This window comes from Neovison vison, chromosome 6 (genome assembly GCF_020171115.1).
Source record: "Neovison vison isolate M4711 chromosome 6, ASM_NN_V1, whole genome shotgun sequence".
NCBI classification, from domain to species: domain Eukaryota; kingdom Metazoa; phylum Chordata; class Mammalia; order Carnivora; family Mustelidae; genus Neogale; species Neogale vison.
In genome coordinates this window covers 198,977,314-198,994,872 of record NC_058096.1, presented here as the reverse complement: position 1 = coordinate 198,994,872, position 17,559 = coordinate 198,977,314, and the positions used below count along the sequence as shown (strand labels likewise).

General features: G+C 45.6%; 1 protein-coding gene across 2 annotated transcripts in view; it reads right to left on the bottom strand.

Moving 5' to 3' along the window:
• IL17RD (interleukin 17 receptor D) overlaps positions 1-17,559 on the bottom strand; it is a 74,604-nt gene that overhangs the window by 9,341 nt on the left and 47,704 nt on the right. For both annotated transcript variants that reach the window (XR_006385121.1, XM_044253325.1), the window contains exons 3-11: positions 15,970-16,095; positions 12,021-12,139; positions 11,427-11,547; positions 8,810-8,854; positions 8,565-8,716; positions 6,859-6,924; positions 5,094-5,148; positions 3,925-4,035; positions 2,947-3,131 (exon numbers count right to left, since the gene is read on the bottom strand). Coding sequence is in view for 1 of the 2 variants with exons in the window: in XM_044253325.1 (XP_044109260.1) it covers positions 2,947-3,131; positions 3,925-4,035; positions 5,094-5,148; positions 6,859-6,924; positions 8,565-8,716; positions 8,810-8,854; positions 11,427-11,547; positions 12,021-12,139; positions 15,970-16,095 (980 nt within the window). In the remaining variant the exon portion in view is untranslated. The remainder of the gene's footprint in view (positions 1-2,946; positions 3,132-3,924; positions 4,036-5,093; positions 5,149-6,858; positions 6,925-8,564; positions 8,717-8,809; positions 8,855-11,426; positions 11,548-12,020; positions 12,140-15,969; positions 16,096-17,559) is intronic.

Below are 17,559 nucleotides of genomic sequence, written 5' to 3'. Positions count from 1 at the left end.
TGATGGACAGAGAAAGACCTCCTTGGCCCCTCTCACAGCCCCAGGGTCAGCCATGCTGTTTACCAGTCCATCAACGACCAGGGGCGGGTGGTGGACTGCAGTAACATAGCCACCACAGGTAGCTCACTTGTGAGTGACTGGCACCTCCCACCGTGATGTCACAGCAGTCTGGGGAGATAGGTCATATCCATATAAGGCCTTTAATCCCAAGGAGGTTCTGGGAGGGAGCTGGGGGTGGGGGCACCCACAAAGCAAAGAAAATGGGGCATGCATGTGCCCCTCAGAGGGCTTCACCTTCTCAGACCATTTTCATCTGATTCTGCTGAAACGTCTCTTGCCAGTTTTATTGCCTCTTTCCTTCTGTAGTCCAGAAACGAATTCTCAGTGGCTATGCCTGAACAGGAGCCACAGTCTCTTATGGGGAAGGGGGTTCTGAAATGACTTTGTCTTCCTCTTTGGCTCTAAGGAAGGCAGTCCCCAAGATCCACCCACTTGCTGAAAATAATCCTGAATTGGCTTAATTAATTAATTGCCTTAACTCTCACTAGCATTATACATTCTAAAAGCTAACTGGGAGTATATACCAAGCATTTTAAAAATGTTACCATCTTTGACCCAGCCATTCCATTTCCAGGCTTCCAGCTCTGGAAAGTCATCAGAAATGAGGTAAAATTGAATTAGTGAGCTCTTTAGCAATAGGAAATAACTCAATTATAGTGAAATGATATTATGGATCACTATTTAAAATTGGCTCTTGGGGCTCCTGGGTAGCTCAGTGAGTTAAAGTCTCCGCCTTCGGCTCAGGTCATGGTGCCAGGGTCCTGGGATCAAGTCCCGCATCAGGCTCTCTGCTCAGTGGGGAGCCTGCTTCCCTTCCTCTGTCTCTCTGCCTGCCTCTGCCTACTTGTGATCTCTGTCTGTCAAATACATAAATAAAAATCTTTTAAAAAAATAAAATAAGGGGTACCTGGGTGGCTCAGTGGGTTAAGCCGCTGCCTTCGGCTCAGGTCATGATCTCAGGGTCCTGGGATCAAGTCCCACGTCAGGCTCTCTGCTCAGCGGGGAGCCTGCTTCTTCCTCTCTCTCTCTGCCTGCCTCTCTCCCTACTTGTGTTCTCTCTCTCTCTCTGTCAAATAAATAAATAAATAAATCTTTAAAAAAAAAAAAATTGGCTCTTTAAAATTAAGGTGCAGCCACTCTGGAAAGCAGTATGGAGCTTCTTCAGAAAGTTAAAAACAGCACTATCCTACAATCCAGTAATTGCACTACTAGGTTATTTACCCAAAGAATACAAAAGCATACATCAGAAGGAATATATGCACCCTGGTGTTTATAGCAGCATTATCAACAATAATCAAATTATGGGAAGAGCCAAGATGTCCACTGACTGATGAAGGGATAAAGATGTGGTGTGTATATAGCTACAGTGGAATATTATTCAGCTCTAAAAAAGAATGAAATCTTGCCATTTGCAATTACGTGGATAGACCTAGAGAGTATTGTGCTAGGCAAAGTAAGTCAGTCACAGAAAGACAAATACCATACGGCTTCACTCATGTGTGGAATTTAAGAAACAAAAACCATCGTAAAGGGATAAAAGGAAGAGGCAAACCAAGAAACAGACTCTTAACTCCAGAGAACCAACTGATGGTTACCAGAGGGGAGGTGGATGGGTGAGGAGTGAAATAGGGGTGGGGATTAAGGAGGGCACTGGTCAAGGAGGGCACTGGGTGTTGTACAGAAGGGATGAATCACTATAGTGCACACCTGAAACTACTATTACGCTGTATGTTAACTGACGGGTTTTAAATAAAAACTTTAAATAATAAAATAAAATTGCAGTTTATGTAGAACTTCCAATAGTGTAAAGAATTATTAAATGAAAAGACAGAAAAATCATTCTAATACCCCCCATATGCAAAACCATATGCATGAGTTCATCTATGTAGAAAAAACTGGAAAGGAAATAGACCAAATATTAACTGTGGATCCTCTTCCTCCAGGGTGAGATTGCAGGTCATTTTTTTTTTTTTTTGGGGTCATTTTTTCCAGTTTCCAAAATTTCTACAGTAAGCACTACTACACTCACAATTGGAAGACGTGGTTCCCCACCTCCGAGGCTAGTTAATTACAAAGCAGAGCACAGGGGTCGTTTGAAGACCGTGTGGCACCAGCCAGAGATTCCAATTGGTTTTTCAGTACCAGCTGGGGTCTGCCCATCTCCTCAGCTTCACGCGTCAGCCTTGTAAATAGGCATTATGGACACTAGGGGGCAGCCTTGGCACATGGAGAGACTGAGAAACCCACCAGCAGGCAGTATCAAAGCACCAGTAACTTTCATTACACAGCCATTGTACAGTTCTTGCATTGGTAAGAAATAGGGTGTGCCTTCCATGAGAGCTTCAAACTTCACTCTAAAATTAGCCCTATGACATAGAAAAGCTACATATTCATAGTTTAACTTGAGAACAGGCAAGAAACCGAGGCAGACCATTTGAGTCCTTGATACATTATTGTTTTCCTTTCTTAGCAAAACTCCTCCAAAGTATGCTTGATCTTCCATCCTCTTTCTGACCCATCAAGGCTCACCAAGATGTCTTGAGTGACCACCTCCCCCCACTCCTTTTGCGTGTTCCCAGGGCATGGGCCATACCCCTCCAGGCAACCGCACGGTCTTCTTGATGTTTATCAAACTTCCTGCCAGGTAGGTGCCACAAGAGGCCTCTGAGAAGGGTTAAGACTAAGGATTCGGGAACATTTAGTGCTGGTGATGGGCAGGACAGACTGAAGGAGGAGTGTGAGGCTGACCCCAATTTGGAAGGGGGCTAGGCACTGGGGGAGGGCAGGTGTTGCCCAAGGAAGCCTGGAGGGAGGGAGAGAGTGTGGAGAGCACAGGGAGCACATGTCCTTCCCCAGGGGGAAGAGAAGAGACTTCTGATTCCTCACCTCACAGCCACAGAAGTCCTGGAGGAAGTAGGCAAAACACCGGACAACGTTCATGTGGTTCTGGCCATCTTTGCTGGAATAGCAGAGGAAGACCTTGGGCCGTGGCCGGAGCCTCTCCCTGGGGAGCACCGTGGTATACGAGGACGACTCAGAACTCTCTTCATCTAAATGTGAATATATATTTTCTAAATTGGAAAAGAAGATAGGGTTGATGCCTACAAGCAATGCTTTGTCCTGTGCCCTAAGACTCAGGGACCTAATGCCATCTTCAAGAAACAATAGTCGATACTCCCAGTCCCCAGTCCCTGGGGTCCCTACTGGAAACAGGACAGCTAATCTCTCCAGTGGAGCAACAAATGGCCAAAATGGGTTGTTCACCTGAAAATGAGCTTGGGTAAGCTGAGAAAACTATCAGGACCACTCTGGTCAGTGGAGAGCATCCAGGAGCAGATCTTGCAATCAAGTGTACCTACCAGCCCAATTAAGCACTAACAGAGCTGACCTTCTTTAAAAAAAAAAAAAAAAAAAGGCAAAACCAAAAGAAAACCCCTTTATTGAGGTATAACCTACAAAGGTAAAGTGCATAAATCTTAAGAGTAGTCTCGGTAAGCTTTAATCTAAGTATATACCTGTGTAATCATCACTCAGATTAAGATAGAAAACATTTCCAAGTTCCCTAAAAAGTTCACTACCGACACCTGCCTCTCCCGTCGCTCATATTTTCAGGCTTCGTTTATGTTCTTGAATTTACTACCCTGAGTTTGGGAACAGAATTATGGCTTCATGTTCATAGCTCCTGCGGTTAAAAAGTCAAGTATCTTAATGCTAGGAACTACAGGACCCACATGGCTTCCCAGATACCCATTTGGTTGGGGGGCACCGTGGGGTGCAGTGGGCCAAGGGCCCAAGGACTCCCAGGGTCCCCCTGTTAGCTGATGTCCTGCCCACGTGGGGGGAACACACCACGCAAAGAGATACCTTGTTGTTTCTTGCGGCACATCACGGTGAAGAGGGTCGCAAATGCCGAGATGACAACCAAAGGCACAGTGATGGCAACAGCCCTGATGGGCCCGGCCCATGGGGAATGTGCTGGGAAATGTCAAAGACAAGGCTTGAAACTTAAGCAGCACAAATTCAAAGAGAATTCTTTTTTTTTTTTTCCCCCCTTTTTTTGTTTTTAAAGAGTTTATTCTTAAGGAATCTCTACATCCAATGTGGGGCTTGAACTCACAATGCCAAGGTCAAGTGTCCCACACTCTACCGACTGAGCCAGCCAGGCACCCCTCTTTTCCTCTTTTTAAACATAAGCAGTGTAACAGGTTCTGGGAGCCCTGACCACTTTCTCTAGTTAGTACTGGTCTGGTGTTTATAAAAGGATTCCTTTTATTCAACAGTTAGAGTCACTCGGGCAGTAAATACGTGTGAGAATTTTGCCCTGGGAAACCTCACCTCCCACCACTTTTCTTCCAAGGACAAGTGACTCTTTGGTCCCAGCTACACATAGACACACACACCCACACATACACACCAACCACACTGGCCTCCGTCTTCCAGGCATCGACATTAGGATGGAAGGAAAGTTGTTTTGATGGAACATTTTTATTTATTAATTTATTTTGGGAAGAGTGAGGTGGGTAGGGGGAGAGGGAGAGAGAGAATCTTAAGTAGAATCCCTGGGCTCAGCACGGACCCTGACACAAGGCTCGATCTCACGACCCTGAGATCGTGACTGGAGCCAAAGTCAAGACTCAGTCACTCAACCAACCAAGCCATCCAGGTACCAGGTACCCTTGAGGGGACATCTTTTAAAAGAGAGGAACTCGGGTGCCTGGGTGGCTCAGTGGGTTAAGCCTCTGCCTTCAGCTCAGGTCATGATCTCGGGGTCCAGGGGATTGAGCGCCGCATCAGGCTCCCTGCAGGGAGCCTGCTTCCCCCTCTCTCTGCCTGTTTCTCTGCCTACTTGTGATCTCTGTCTCTCTGTCAAACAAATAAATAAAATATTTAAAAAAAAAAAAAAGAGAGAGAGAGAGGAACTCAAATGCTGTGTTTTGATTTTCTAAACCATGCAGTACAGAAAGTATCAAATAGCATGGTCTACTGTATTCCAAAGCCAACATTTCATGCAGAAAAAAAAAAAAAAATCATACCTGGCTTTAAGGCATAATGCATCACTTTCCTTGTTGTATTAGTGTCATCGACCAGCTGCAAAACAGAGGATGTTGTATCATTATTTTTTTGAAGCAATAACATCTCAACAGATTTCATTCATTTTTCCATCCGTGGACAGTGTGGGGGCAGGAGGACGGCGAGCGGATGCCGAGGCTCGTTTACGCGCGGAGAGACTAGACATTAAATCAGATAAATCCCTGCGTTACCAACTCAACACTCTCAACCTCATCGCCTTCCATGAATCAAACATTGTTCATTCACTGGTGAGCTCAGCTAGTGAGTTCCACGTTCTAACAATCCTCCATTATAATGGCAGCCTGTCGCTCGTTTTACTGGGCCGCCATTGATGCTTTCGGCGGGTGTGTCTGTTCAAAACCACAAACTACTACCGAGTCATACAACACGTGTGTCTCCCAAAACGTTAAGACATGTTGACCGTCTCTAAATAGCAGGGCTGTGAACAAATTTTTCATTTCCTTTTCTATTTTTCTTTTATTCCTATTTTTGTGGTATGTTTGATACTGGGAAAGGAATCTAAAATAAAAGAGGAAAAATACTATCATTTGCTTGCTTTTTTCAGTGGTACTTTAGAACTTCATGTATACAGATAATGAAAATGTCAGCAGAAACCTAGAGAAGTATAGGCAGATATAATGGGCAGAACTTTTCCTTTCTGTTTAACTAACAGTTTTTAGGGACACCTGGGTGACTCAGTCAGTTAAATGCCTGCCTTTGGCTCAGGGCATGATCCCAGGGTCCTGGGATCAAGTCCCAAGTCAGGCTCTTTGCTCAGTGGGGAGCCTGCATTGCCCTATGACTGCCTCTCTCTCTTGCTGACATATAAATAAGTAAAATTTAAAAATAAAATAAAAATAAAAGTTTTTAAATCTAAATTTTAAAAAAGATATTTTTGTAGTAGGGGCCGAGAGCAGGTTGCCGCAGTAGGTAACACGATGGCCTACTAATAAATATTTTGTAATGTAACTACTGGAGAAAGTAGTACAAGGACCCTCAGACCATCCCTCTGTCCCCCTGAGAGCAGGAAATAGATCTCCCATATGACAAATCCCCTCACTTCCCTGTAAAGTAAAAATGACATCCTTAATTTTCTGAGATAGGGACTTTAAAGTCGAGAGAACTGTAGAAACAAACCTTGTTACTTCTTTGTCTAATTTATTAACTCAGCCTAAATTCCACTTAGAACCCTTTCCTAATTAAAGCTCCCAAACATCTATTTTCTTTATCCTGTCAATTCTTCACAAATTTATTATCTCTTTGTCCAAAAACCATAACAGCTGTGCCTGCCTTTGTCATTTCCTTGGGTTTCAATTTCATTTTGGGGCCTCTGTGCACACTGAGTAAGACTCTGGTTTTTTTCTCCCCTTAATCTGTCTCACATCAATTTAATTCCTAAACCACCTGGTTCTTCCAGAACCCAGGGAGGAAAGAAGGAATTTCTTCCTCTCCTACAAAGGAATACTGTATAGAAATTCTAAATCATGGTTATGTGGACTATATGGTTTCATAAGAATATTTATATGAACTATTTTAAATGCTGAATAAGAAACATCAAAGACTGATTATGTATAAACTTTCTAAAAAGCATGTTGAGGACTATGTAAAAATACAACTATGCATTACCTTCAATGGCTTGAAATTTTGGTGTTGTAAACAGTCGGAATTCTTCATGAACTAGATTCACTCTGTAGCATTAGTAATAGGACTTTCTTGAATTATACATACCTCAATTATATAATCCCCAGGAGAAACGTTTTGAAGGAGGCAGCTGGTTGTCTCTGTATTTTGCTCCTGCAAAGAAACAACACCAACCCTTTAAAAACTCACTTCTTGGATGAGGGTCATCCGGACCTCTCTTTTCTCCCAGAGCTGAGGGACACTTGCCACCTGTCTTGACCATGTTCATTCAGAATACATCAATTAGATCGGTAAGCAACCCTGTTTAACTGCTACACAGGATTTGACCTTCACTCTGATAGGAAAGCCCAGGAGAGCGCAGGACCCCCGTCATAGTCTATATTTAGTGGGGCCCTCAGCAGGACTATTTCATTTGCAGACAAGGAACCTAGTTAGAATACCCTTTACTTATTGAAAGGGTGAGGAAAGAAATTACCTGCCCAAGTTTGGGCATATTTTATACACTGTAATTTCGATGGGAGGTCAAGGACAGAAGTAAGAGCCCACAGGAAAGCAAAACTCACCAGGACAGAAGCACATCTAGGAAGGTGCTAGGTTCTGCTACCATGACCAAAAACCTCTCTTGGTGCTTACTAGAGGCCGGTCCTGTGGTCTTCCACAAGACATTTGCCCCCCTTGCTGACAGCCCTCAGTTTAAGAACTTGGTTGTTGAGTTTCTACTTAACTTTGGTTTATATGTACAATCAGTAAGCCCCTGAAATCTTAGTGCCTTGGCTCCAAGACGTGATTTTCTACTGACTAGCTGTGTGACTCTGAGCGAGCCAGATGACCTCACGGAGCCTTGGGTCGCCCATCTGTAGAGTGGGGTAACAGCAGCCTCTGTTGCCTAGAGTTGTAAGGATTCAATCAGCATAAAACATGGCAACTGGCACACAGTGAGCACCCAATTAATATTTAAAATAGAGCAGAATGGGGGCGCCTGGGTGGTTTAGTTGGTTGGGCGACTGCCTTTGGCTCAGGTCACAATCCCGGAGTCCCGAGATCGAGTCCCGAGTCGGGCTCCCAGCTCCATGGGGAGTCTGCTTCTCCCTCTGACCTTCTCCCCTCTCATGCTCTCTCACTGTCTCTCTCTCAAATAAATAAGTAAAATCTTTTAAAAATAAAATAAAACAGAGCAGAATGAACTAGAAATACTTAATTCTTTTGGTTCCTTGGTAATACCTTTCCCAGGCTTCATCCCCCGTGGGAAAGCAGGTGTGTAGATAACTGGAGAGTGAGGGTTGTCCCTGAGACCTAACATTCTGGATTATCTACCAATTGCTGAGATAAAGCCTCATATTCACGTTGAACCATCCAAATTCCAGGGGCACAGGGGTCACTTTAAAACATATATTGGGTCACCTGGGTGGCTCAGTCAGTTAAGCGTCTGCCTTCGGCTCCAGTCATGATCTCGGGGTCCTGGGATCGAGCCCTGCATCAGTCTCTCTGCTCAGCAGGGAGTCTGCTTCTCCGTCTCCCTCTGTGCTCTCTCTCTCTCTCAAATAAATAAATAAAATCTTTAAAAAAAATAAAGAGAATAAAAATAAAACCAATAAGAGAGCGTGAGAGGGGGCGAGTCCGATGAAGGACTAGATTATGGGACTCCAAGGTCATGACCTGAGCTGAAGGCAGTGGCTTAACCAACTGAGCCAGCCAGGCACCCCAAAAAAAAAATAAAATCTTTTAGAAATAAATAAATAAATAAATAAATAAATAATGCAGTGTTCCTGAATGTGCGCACAGCAGCAGCTCACCTGTTTACAGGTCTTTCTCCTGAAAGGCCCTTCATGCTTGAGCTTATAGTGAAGATAGAAGAAACGGAAGCCAAAGGTGTGTGGCGCGGGATCAAAGGACACCTGCATGTCCAAACCGTGCTGAGTGATGTTCAGGTTCCGAGGCTTCCAGACTGGGAGGAGGAAGGACCAGAGTGAGCACCCAGGGGGCCCCCCCGACACCGCCTTGCGGGCAGGACCTGACGGACGGGACCAGCTCTACTTACACGGCTTACAGGCCAGGTTGTCCGGCTGCAGCAACAGGTCGCAGGCTATGAAGAAAGACGCAAAGTTTTAGTTTCCACACAGTTTGACATTTTCTTCATCCTCTTGGATGACGAAATAAAATACATATGATAAAGTAAAAATGTTGGATGTTCAATAAAACACAAATACACGGTGCTGGGTAGTGTGGGGAAAAGTATAAGATACGCCAATTCAGCAATGATTTTCAGTACAGTGTAGTTATAGCTCATGAAAATTTAAATCAGACAACATAAAAACATGAATGCGCTTCATTTTATGCCAAATAAATGTAAACAGTGTCAAGTCACCCAGACTCTTGAAGCTTGTCAAGCATGACAGAGTTTCAAGGTCAGCAGCCAAGGGCAGGAGGACTGTGTTCAGGCTGTTGCCAGACTCTGGTTTAGCTGTGAACAGAAATAAAGCCAGCCCCTGCTCCTCTGTCCAGGGGTTTAGGCACAACAGAACTCTAGAGTGATGTTGGTAACTGTCCTGGATGGCTGTGACCTTCGCTAGCAAATGCTCTGATGGAGTCTAAAAATGGATCGAGATATCTACCAGGGAGTAGCACCAAACCCACAGGGGTAGGAAGCAGGGCTTAAATGTGATGCTAACACAGTAAGAGAGGCCCAAGAGCTGGTCCAGGATGCCATGCTGCTCACCCAGGGAGAACCCCCCGGCAAATGCCCACACAATGCCAAGAAAAGCAAGGCAGCCTCCAGATCCCAGGGCACCGAAACGGTGATAAAATTCCATCTTCTGCCTCCGCCTCACCTCCAAATAGACATGTTGATTCCGACGGGAAAAATTAACCTTAAACTGTGTTAATTCTGATCAAAGCGAGCTTTTCATAAATGCATCCGAATCCTCTAATTGGTTATATATGCCAGGCATTGAGATGTAACATGCACATAGTCTTTGCCCTATGGAATCCTATTTTAATTAAGAAAATGAGACCAAGTGTTATAAAATAACCTCGCTGCACAGAAACTATAGTTAAAAAAGAAGGAAGGGGGGCGCCTGGGTGGCTCAGTGGGTTAAGCCTCTGCCTTCGGCTCAGGTCATGATCCCAGAGTCCTGGGATCGAGCCCCGCATCGGGCTCTCTGCTCAGCAGGGAGCCTGCTTCCCCTTCTCTCTCTGCCTGCTGCTCTGCCTACTTGTGATCTCTGTCTGTCAAATAAATAAATAAAATCTTAAAAAAAAAAAAAAAAAAGGAAGGAAGAAAAGGAAGGCAAAAAGACAACAACCAGAGTATGAGTTCTGGAGTTGAGCACAAAACATCCTCGAGTGGGAGGACGGCAATAAGGACGCAGGAAAGGCTGTCGCACTGGACTGCCCGCGGGCTGTCGGGGGCCTGGAACGCCAGACAAGAAAGCCCAACCAGGAAGGCTCGAGGGAACAGCTGCAGGTTTCAGGATGCCTGGGCACCGAATCTGAAAGCGGAGATTCAGGTTGAGGAAAGACGCGCCACAGCACGGGCGGAACAGATGGCAAAGGGAAGGTGTCACAGCTGGCTGCAGAGTGTGGACTCGAGAGTCAGACTTCTGGGGTCGAATCCCAGCTCCGGCCAGAGGCTCTTTAACGTCTGGGGGTGTAACTCCACATCTAATAAGTGGAGACGGGAGGATTAAATTCTCTGAAGGGTCGGGATGGGGGTAAGTGGAGTCAGTATTTAGAAAGGATTTAGAGGGGCGCCTGGGTGGGTTAGAGCCTCTGCCTTTGGCTCGGTTCATGATCCCAGGGTCCTGGGATCGAGGCCCACATCCGGCTCTCTGCTCAGCAGGGAGCCTGCTTCCTCCTCTCTCTCTGTCTGCCTCTCTGCCTACTTGTGATCTCTCTCTGTCAAATAAATAAATAAAAATCTTAAAAAAAAAAAAAAAAGGAAAGCATTTAGAACGGGGCCTGATACATAGATGTTAAACAAACTTTCTAGAAAGAGGCAATCTCAGGGTTACTGATTTGACTGTCTTAATGTAATCCTGAAAACAGACAATCACAGAAGCCATTTTCCTGATAACAGGTAAAAAAAAAGATGGAATTATTTCATGATCTACCCTTCATCTCCAAAACCAACGGCTACTTTTTTGTTCTCCCCCCCCCAAATGGTTTTAATTTATGGTTGTCTTACAGCAGCTGCACCCCACACACACTTTAAAAAAAAAAAAAAATCAAGCATCATGTCTTCTCTTGAACCAGCTGGCAATGGGCAACTCAGGTCAGATGAACTTCTTTTTTTTTTTAAAGATTGTATTTATTTATTTGACAGAGAGAAATCACAAGTAGATGGAGAGGCAGGCAGAGAGAGAGAGAGGGAAGCAGGCTCCCTCCCGAGCAGAGAGCCCGATGCGGGACTCGATGCCAGGACCCCGAGATCATGACCTGAGCCGAAGGCAGCGGCTTAACCCACTGAGCCACCCAGGCGCCCCAGGTCAGGTGAACTTCTAAGAATTGCTTTTCTGGATACTTTTTCTGGATGCTTTTGTCCTCACCATGCTGGTTTCACACTAGTATTTGGTGGGCTCTTAAATATATCTCCCTCAAAAGTCATTGGGGTCAGGAGCAGTTTCACGATGGGAACCCAGCAGGCAGGCCATACTTACCACGGGTTCTAAAGAAGAAAGGGTGGTAATTGCTTTCATTTTTAATGGAAGGAAAAGGGACGATCTTCACAAAGTAATCTGTTTCAAATTTCATATTCAGGAAAGGTTGAGATTCCATTCCCTAAAAGGGAATAAAAACAGACACGATATCATGAAGAAATCACCCAACCCTCCACCTACACACCAGACCTTCAGGCCTCCCTGACGGTCACCCACACACTCTTCCAGACCTGGGGGTCTGTTTTCAGGACCACATTTAACGGGAATAAAAGATCGGCAGTGCTGCCTGTTCTCTGGCAGGGAAGCCACGGCTGGTTAATGTGGAACCTCAGAGCTGGTGGGGAAGAGCTCACACCCTCCTGAGAGCACAAACCCACCTTCCAGGACATGTAACCCGAGAGGTGTGTGCTGGAGAGATTCTCTGGGCGTGGAGCAGGCTTGAGGTATTGCCGAGCTATTTCTCGCCCACCTTGGCAGGAGGGGCAGACCCCACAGCCCCTCCTTCTCCAGTTTCACAGACGTTCAATCAGACCATGGCGTGACCCCCAGAACAATGGCGTGTCTTCAGGAGCACATTCCGTGTGTGTGACTTACGGTTCTTTTGAAGCTACTGTTGAGCTGCTTTGGGTCCTTGAGAATCAGTTGTTGGCACCGTCTTCCCTCCGACTTTAGCTCCTCCAGTATTACTCGAAATCCTTTTAGGAATTCGATGCCTAAGCAAAGCAGAATTCTTTTATGAAAAGCAAACCTAATTACCTTTGAACACACTTTTCCTGCCTCCCAGATTACCTTCCTTTCCGCCTACACACCAGAGTTAAAGGAATTCTAACTTCGGCCCGAATAGCCGGGTTTTAAGAGAGGAAAACCGCGTGCCCTGCATTCCTCTGGGACAGGCCAGGTGATTTCAGAGAAAATTAATTAGCTCTACTGCAGCCAGCTATTTCACAAATGCCCATTGCCTCTGTGACATCAGGGTTCCAACGCTTAGACTCAAGTCACAATTCATCCTAAAAGCCTACCGTGGAATACATAATTTCTAGGTCATCAGATGGAGTGTATTCAGCTGATGATAATTCCCAGTGCTGACTAGGACCCGACTCCCCCCAAACCATGTTTCTGCTTTAAGTTTTTGTCCTGTATTTGCTGGCATGGTTCACTGAGTCATGCACAAAATTCCCAACAAAGTGTATGTCTGCACCCAAGGGGTTCCTAGGCTTGAGATTAAATAGTTTAGAATGCCTATGTGATTTACAAAGCAGTTCTTGCTCTAATCAGGCCTGAAAGGCAGACACCCAAGGGCTGCCCAGTGTGTGCTCTTCATACAGCCGTCAGAGGCCTGAGACGCCCACCGTGCTGCTGAAAGGCGCCAGCCCAACCTCCTGCCACCTGAGGATTAGCTCTGCTGATCACAAGAGCCAGCCCCAGCACTCTGCATCCCATGGAAACTGCGGCGGTCCAACCGCAGCTGGAGATCCCCGAAGCCGGCCTCAGTTGGCGCGATATCGATTTCGCATTCTTTCTGAACACTACACAAGGAGACAATTTCAACCCTTCCCCCCACAGGGCAAAAGTAATGACATAGGATGCAATTAACCAGGTGGGACAATTACTGATGGCAAAGGACAGGGAAATCTTTTTTGAACAGGTTCTCCCCTCCTATAATTATTTGATGAAGAACATATATTTTCCGGTGAGTAGGGCAAAGGAGGCACAATGAGAGCTTCACATTTTCAGGGGTCACAGTGTAAAATGTGCTGGTACTGACTGACTGCCACGTTGCATTTCAAGTACAAAGCTTCCTGTGAGGGTAAAAGCCCGCCGACCCACAGCCCAAGATTCAGACATGCTAACAAGAGCCAAGGTCTTTGACCAATGACCAGTTAGCAGATCTCACAGGAACTTCCCTTATGAGATTAAAAAAAAAAAAAAGTTGAACAAATCCTTATTATTTATACTAAGATTTAATTCATGCCATGTCCCCAGAGCTGCTATTTAACAAAAGCTGGGTAATTAATAGGATTCAAGGCTGTACATTTCAGTTTCATAAAAAATCATCAGCTGAGGTGGGATTGAGTGGTTGTAGTCCTTATATTTAAAAGACCAGCTTGAAAAACCACTACTCCAAGTCTGGGGTGGGGGTGGGGATGGGGGTAGAAGCAGCAAATGTAAATCTTACATCAGAGGGACACCTTTATCACAACACCCTGAATGCCTCGTAGTTCCATGTGTAGCAACTTCATACAGTAGCTTCCGACGAGGAAACTTATTTGCTCCTCTCCATCATTTAAAACCCACGAATCCTCCTAACATCCATGGAAGGAAAGTGTTATCCCCATTTGACAGATGAGGAAACAGCTATCGAGACCCTGAAGGACTTGCTCAGGATCACAAAGGAATTAAACAGCAGATGTGGGACTCGAACCCTGCCCGTGTCTGGCTCTAAGCTGGTGCTCTTACCCCGAACGCTTCTCCGTCTCCCAGCAAGTTTCCTTGATAGGACTTGAAAGAACCTCCGAGAAGCAGAACCTGTCCAACCACAAATCACGGTGCATGAAAAGCACCACATTCTGCCCTCACCACTCCACCTGTTAGTTTTCCAACCACACGCTCACGTACCTTCCTTTCATTCTAAAGGAGCCTGCAATTTGTCAGGCCAGCCCCTCCGCTGTGCAGCCATACGTGGAGTGACCACTTCCCGTTTATCCTCAGAGAATGTTTTTATCTTTAAATGTTAAGATAATGTTATTTTTGGAAAACCTGCTGCGTTCAGACCCAGCGGTATTTACATGGATAAGTGAGTCAGGCCCGTGGGGGTCTGATCTATCTATCCTCCCTCGCTCTGCACTCACCTCTCCTACAGTCGAATTTTTCTGAGATTTACCCTGTTCAGATGAAGAAATCCAGGCTTTTATTGTACTTTTCCCTTTGCCAGATTTTTTTTTTTTTTTTTTTTTTAAATTCTAAGATTCAGTGGCAATGTCAAAGGAATAGGATTGAGGACCAGGTTCTTTTATCTTTCTTTTTTTTTTTCTTTTTTTGGCTTTTACTTATTTATTTGACAGAGAGAGACACAGTAAGAGAGGGGGAACACAAACAGGGGGAGTGGGAGAGGGAGAGGCAGGCTCCCCACCGAGCCGGGAGCCCCATGCAGGGCTCGAACCCAGGACCCTGGAATCATGACCTGAGCCAAAGGCAGATGCCTAATGACTGAGATGCCACCCCGGCACCCCAAGGACCAGGTTCTGATGATGATAACAGTAGCCACTTTTCCCTCCCTCATTTTGTGTTTTTCTTAAAGATTTTATTTTAAAGTAATCTCTACGCTCGATGTGGGGCTTGAGCCTACAACCCCAAGATCAAGAGTCACATGTTCCACAGACTAGGCGATGCAGGTGCCCCAACAGCTACTATTTTTTTAAGAGCTCTTTCTAGAGGCAGCCAGCTGGCCCAGTCAGTGGAGCATGCAAGCCTTGATCTCAGGGTTGTGAGTTCAAGCTGCACACTGGGTGTAGAGATTACTTAAATAAAAACTTCTAAAAAAAGAAAAGAGCTCTTTCTAGAAATATACTGCATGTGTGTGTGTCTGGAAATCTTACCACAAACCAAGAGGCAATCATCTGCACATTACAGATGGCAAAGCAGGGCTCAGCAAGGGTTAGAGGCCTCTTGTAAGAAGTAGAATCTGGGTTCGCACCCAGGCCCATCTGAACAAATAAGCCCTGCCCATGTCCTACGCCCAGTTAGCACATCCTCTCTAGTGTATCATCAGCTTGTTAAAGGGGATAGCAGACTCTGCCCTAACCGGAATCTGGACAGACAATGTGGGTTTGCTTTTCTCTGTTTCTTCATTTTGGTTTTTTTTTTTTTCAGCCTACATGGTTTAAACAAATAAAGTGATTTTATGGGGGGGTGCCTGGGTGGCTCACTCAGTTAAGCATCTCCCTTCTGCTCAGGTCAGGATCCCAGGGTCCTGGGATCGAGTCCCACACATCAGGATCCCTGCTCTGCGGAGAGTCTGTGTCTCCCTCTGCTCCTCTCCCTACACGTGTTCTCTCTCTCTCTCTCTCTCAAATAAATAAATAAAAATCTTCAAGAAAATGATATCGGGGGTTTTATGAAAACTGGATATTCCTGAAAATTCACAGCATGTGCCATTGCCTGGATATCCATGTGGGCACAGAGATGGCCGATGCTGGATGCTGAGGCCATTACATTCTTGGGCAGGTCACCTGTCCCCCGAATACTGCTGAGACCCAGAGGCCAAGGGGTCAATGTGATTCATCACCACACACTATCATTTTGCAAACCTACATCTCTCTCAGTAACAGCCAAGTGAATAAAAGATGAGCCGCGAGGCCCAGCATCGAGCCTGGTGCATGTCCAGCAAGTATTGGCAACAAAGCAGGTGGTGTATCTGGGCCCAAGCATGCCTAAGCTACACTTAGTTCAAGACGTGCCCAGTTCCTGGAGGCTGTCACACTGGGACCCCTGCACTGGTCACCACCCACACCGGCCACGTGGCGGACTCTATCTAACCACTTACCGAGAGCCCCCGGGGACCAAAGAATGGTGACTGCCACTTGGTCATGGCAAGCGTACTGACTGATGGTGATGTTCTGGGCGTCAGCAATTATGTGCTTCCCCACCGGATTCAAGTAAGTGGTGCAATCTGGAGCGTTGGAAGATCAAAGAACAGTTAGATTAAAACATTTATTTTTTGAGGTTCATGGTTATCTCAAATTACACAGAGCCGTCTGGAGGTGGCCAAATCTATTCTGTCTAAAGATGAGCGATGCAAAAGCCCAGACAGAACATCAAAGTTTGACTGGTCGGAGAACTATAATATGCCATAGTGGCTGTAGTACCAACCCCGTTAACCAACCTTTGAGTGAAATTCTAGGACAGTGTGAGGAGGATCACATACAGTGTGACTGTATCTGTTCACACATACACAATTTGACTATGTATCTGGCATTAACTTTCTTTTTTTTTAAAGATTTTATTTATTTATATGACAGACAGAGATCACAAGTAGGCAGAGAGGCAGGCAGAGAGAAAGGGAGAAGCAGGCTCCCTGCTGAGCACAGAGCCCAATGTGGGGCTCAATCCCAGGACCCTGAGGTCATGAGCTGAGCTGAAGGCAGAGGCTCTACCCAGGTGCCCCTGGCACTGACTTTTTTACTATTATGACACTTTACCTAAACCAATCCTTATGTACATTGATTCAATCTGTTTGCAGCATGAGAGAGTAATCTGAAACAAAACAAATGACTAAATAGTCTGGGGAATGCTTTTAGGAGAAACCTGGAGGCAAGGTGAGCAGGAAAAAGAAGCAGGACAAGGATGAGATTCATGGGGGCGTGGCTCACAGCAAGACAGTTAAACAATCCAGTTAGTACCTACAAAAGGGACCAACTGACTTCCTGACGAGCAAAGGTACCTTCAACGTTAATAGCATCTAGAAGGTAAAACTTCTGTTCCCAGACACCATGTGTTAGCAAAGATACCCACAATGCCCACCAAATTCAAAGAGCTCCATAGTGCTCAAACAATGAAGACCAACTCTCTGGTACTGTGTGAGGACATTACCTACTGCCAGCAGTCAACATAGCCGTGACCATGGGGGCACCTGTGATACCTGGTATTGCTAAAGAAACCTTCAAAGTCTACAGGATCCTAAAAAGGTCCCGGAAGCTTCCAACCAGACTCAGAATGGGACACTAGAGAATGGCCGAGGGCTGTTGTAGCCACTCATGCAAGAACCGCCAGCCATCCCTGCCAAATACCAACTCGTGATTCTTACACTGCTTCATCTCCATTTCCTTCTCAATGATTAAAATGGAAAACTCTCATTGGTACCTGCTCCAAAAAAGTCCTCAGTTCCATCAAATGTCCAAACCGACTCATGATGCCTCTGAAGTCAGGGTGTTTTACTTTGAGGTGAAGCAGTCAGGGGTATTTTCTAGGCTCAGTGAATCTGCTCCACTCCCTCTGCCCTGCTGTACACCACACCATACACTTCCCCTTTTTTTAAGATTTTATTTATTTATTTGACAGAGAAATCACAAGTGGGCAGAGAGGCAGGTAGAGAGAGAGATGGGGAAGCAGGCTCCCTGCTGAGCAGAGAACTCCA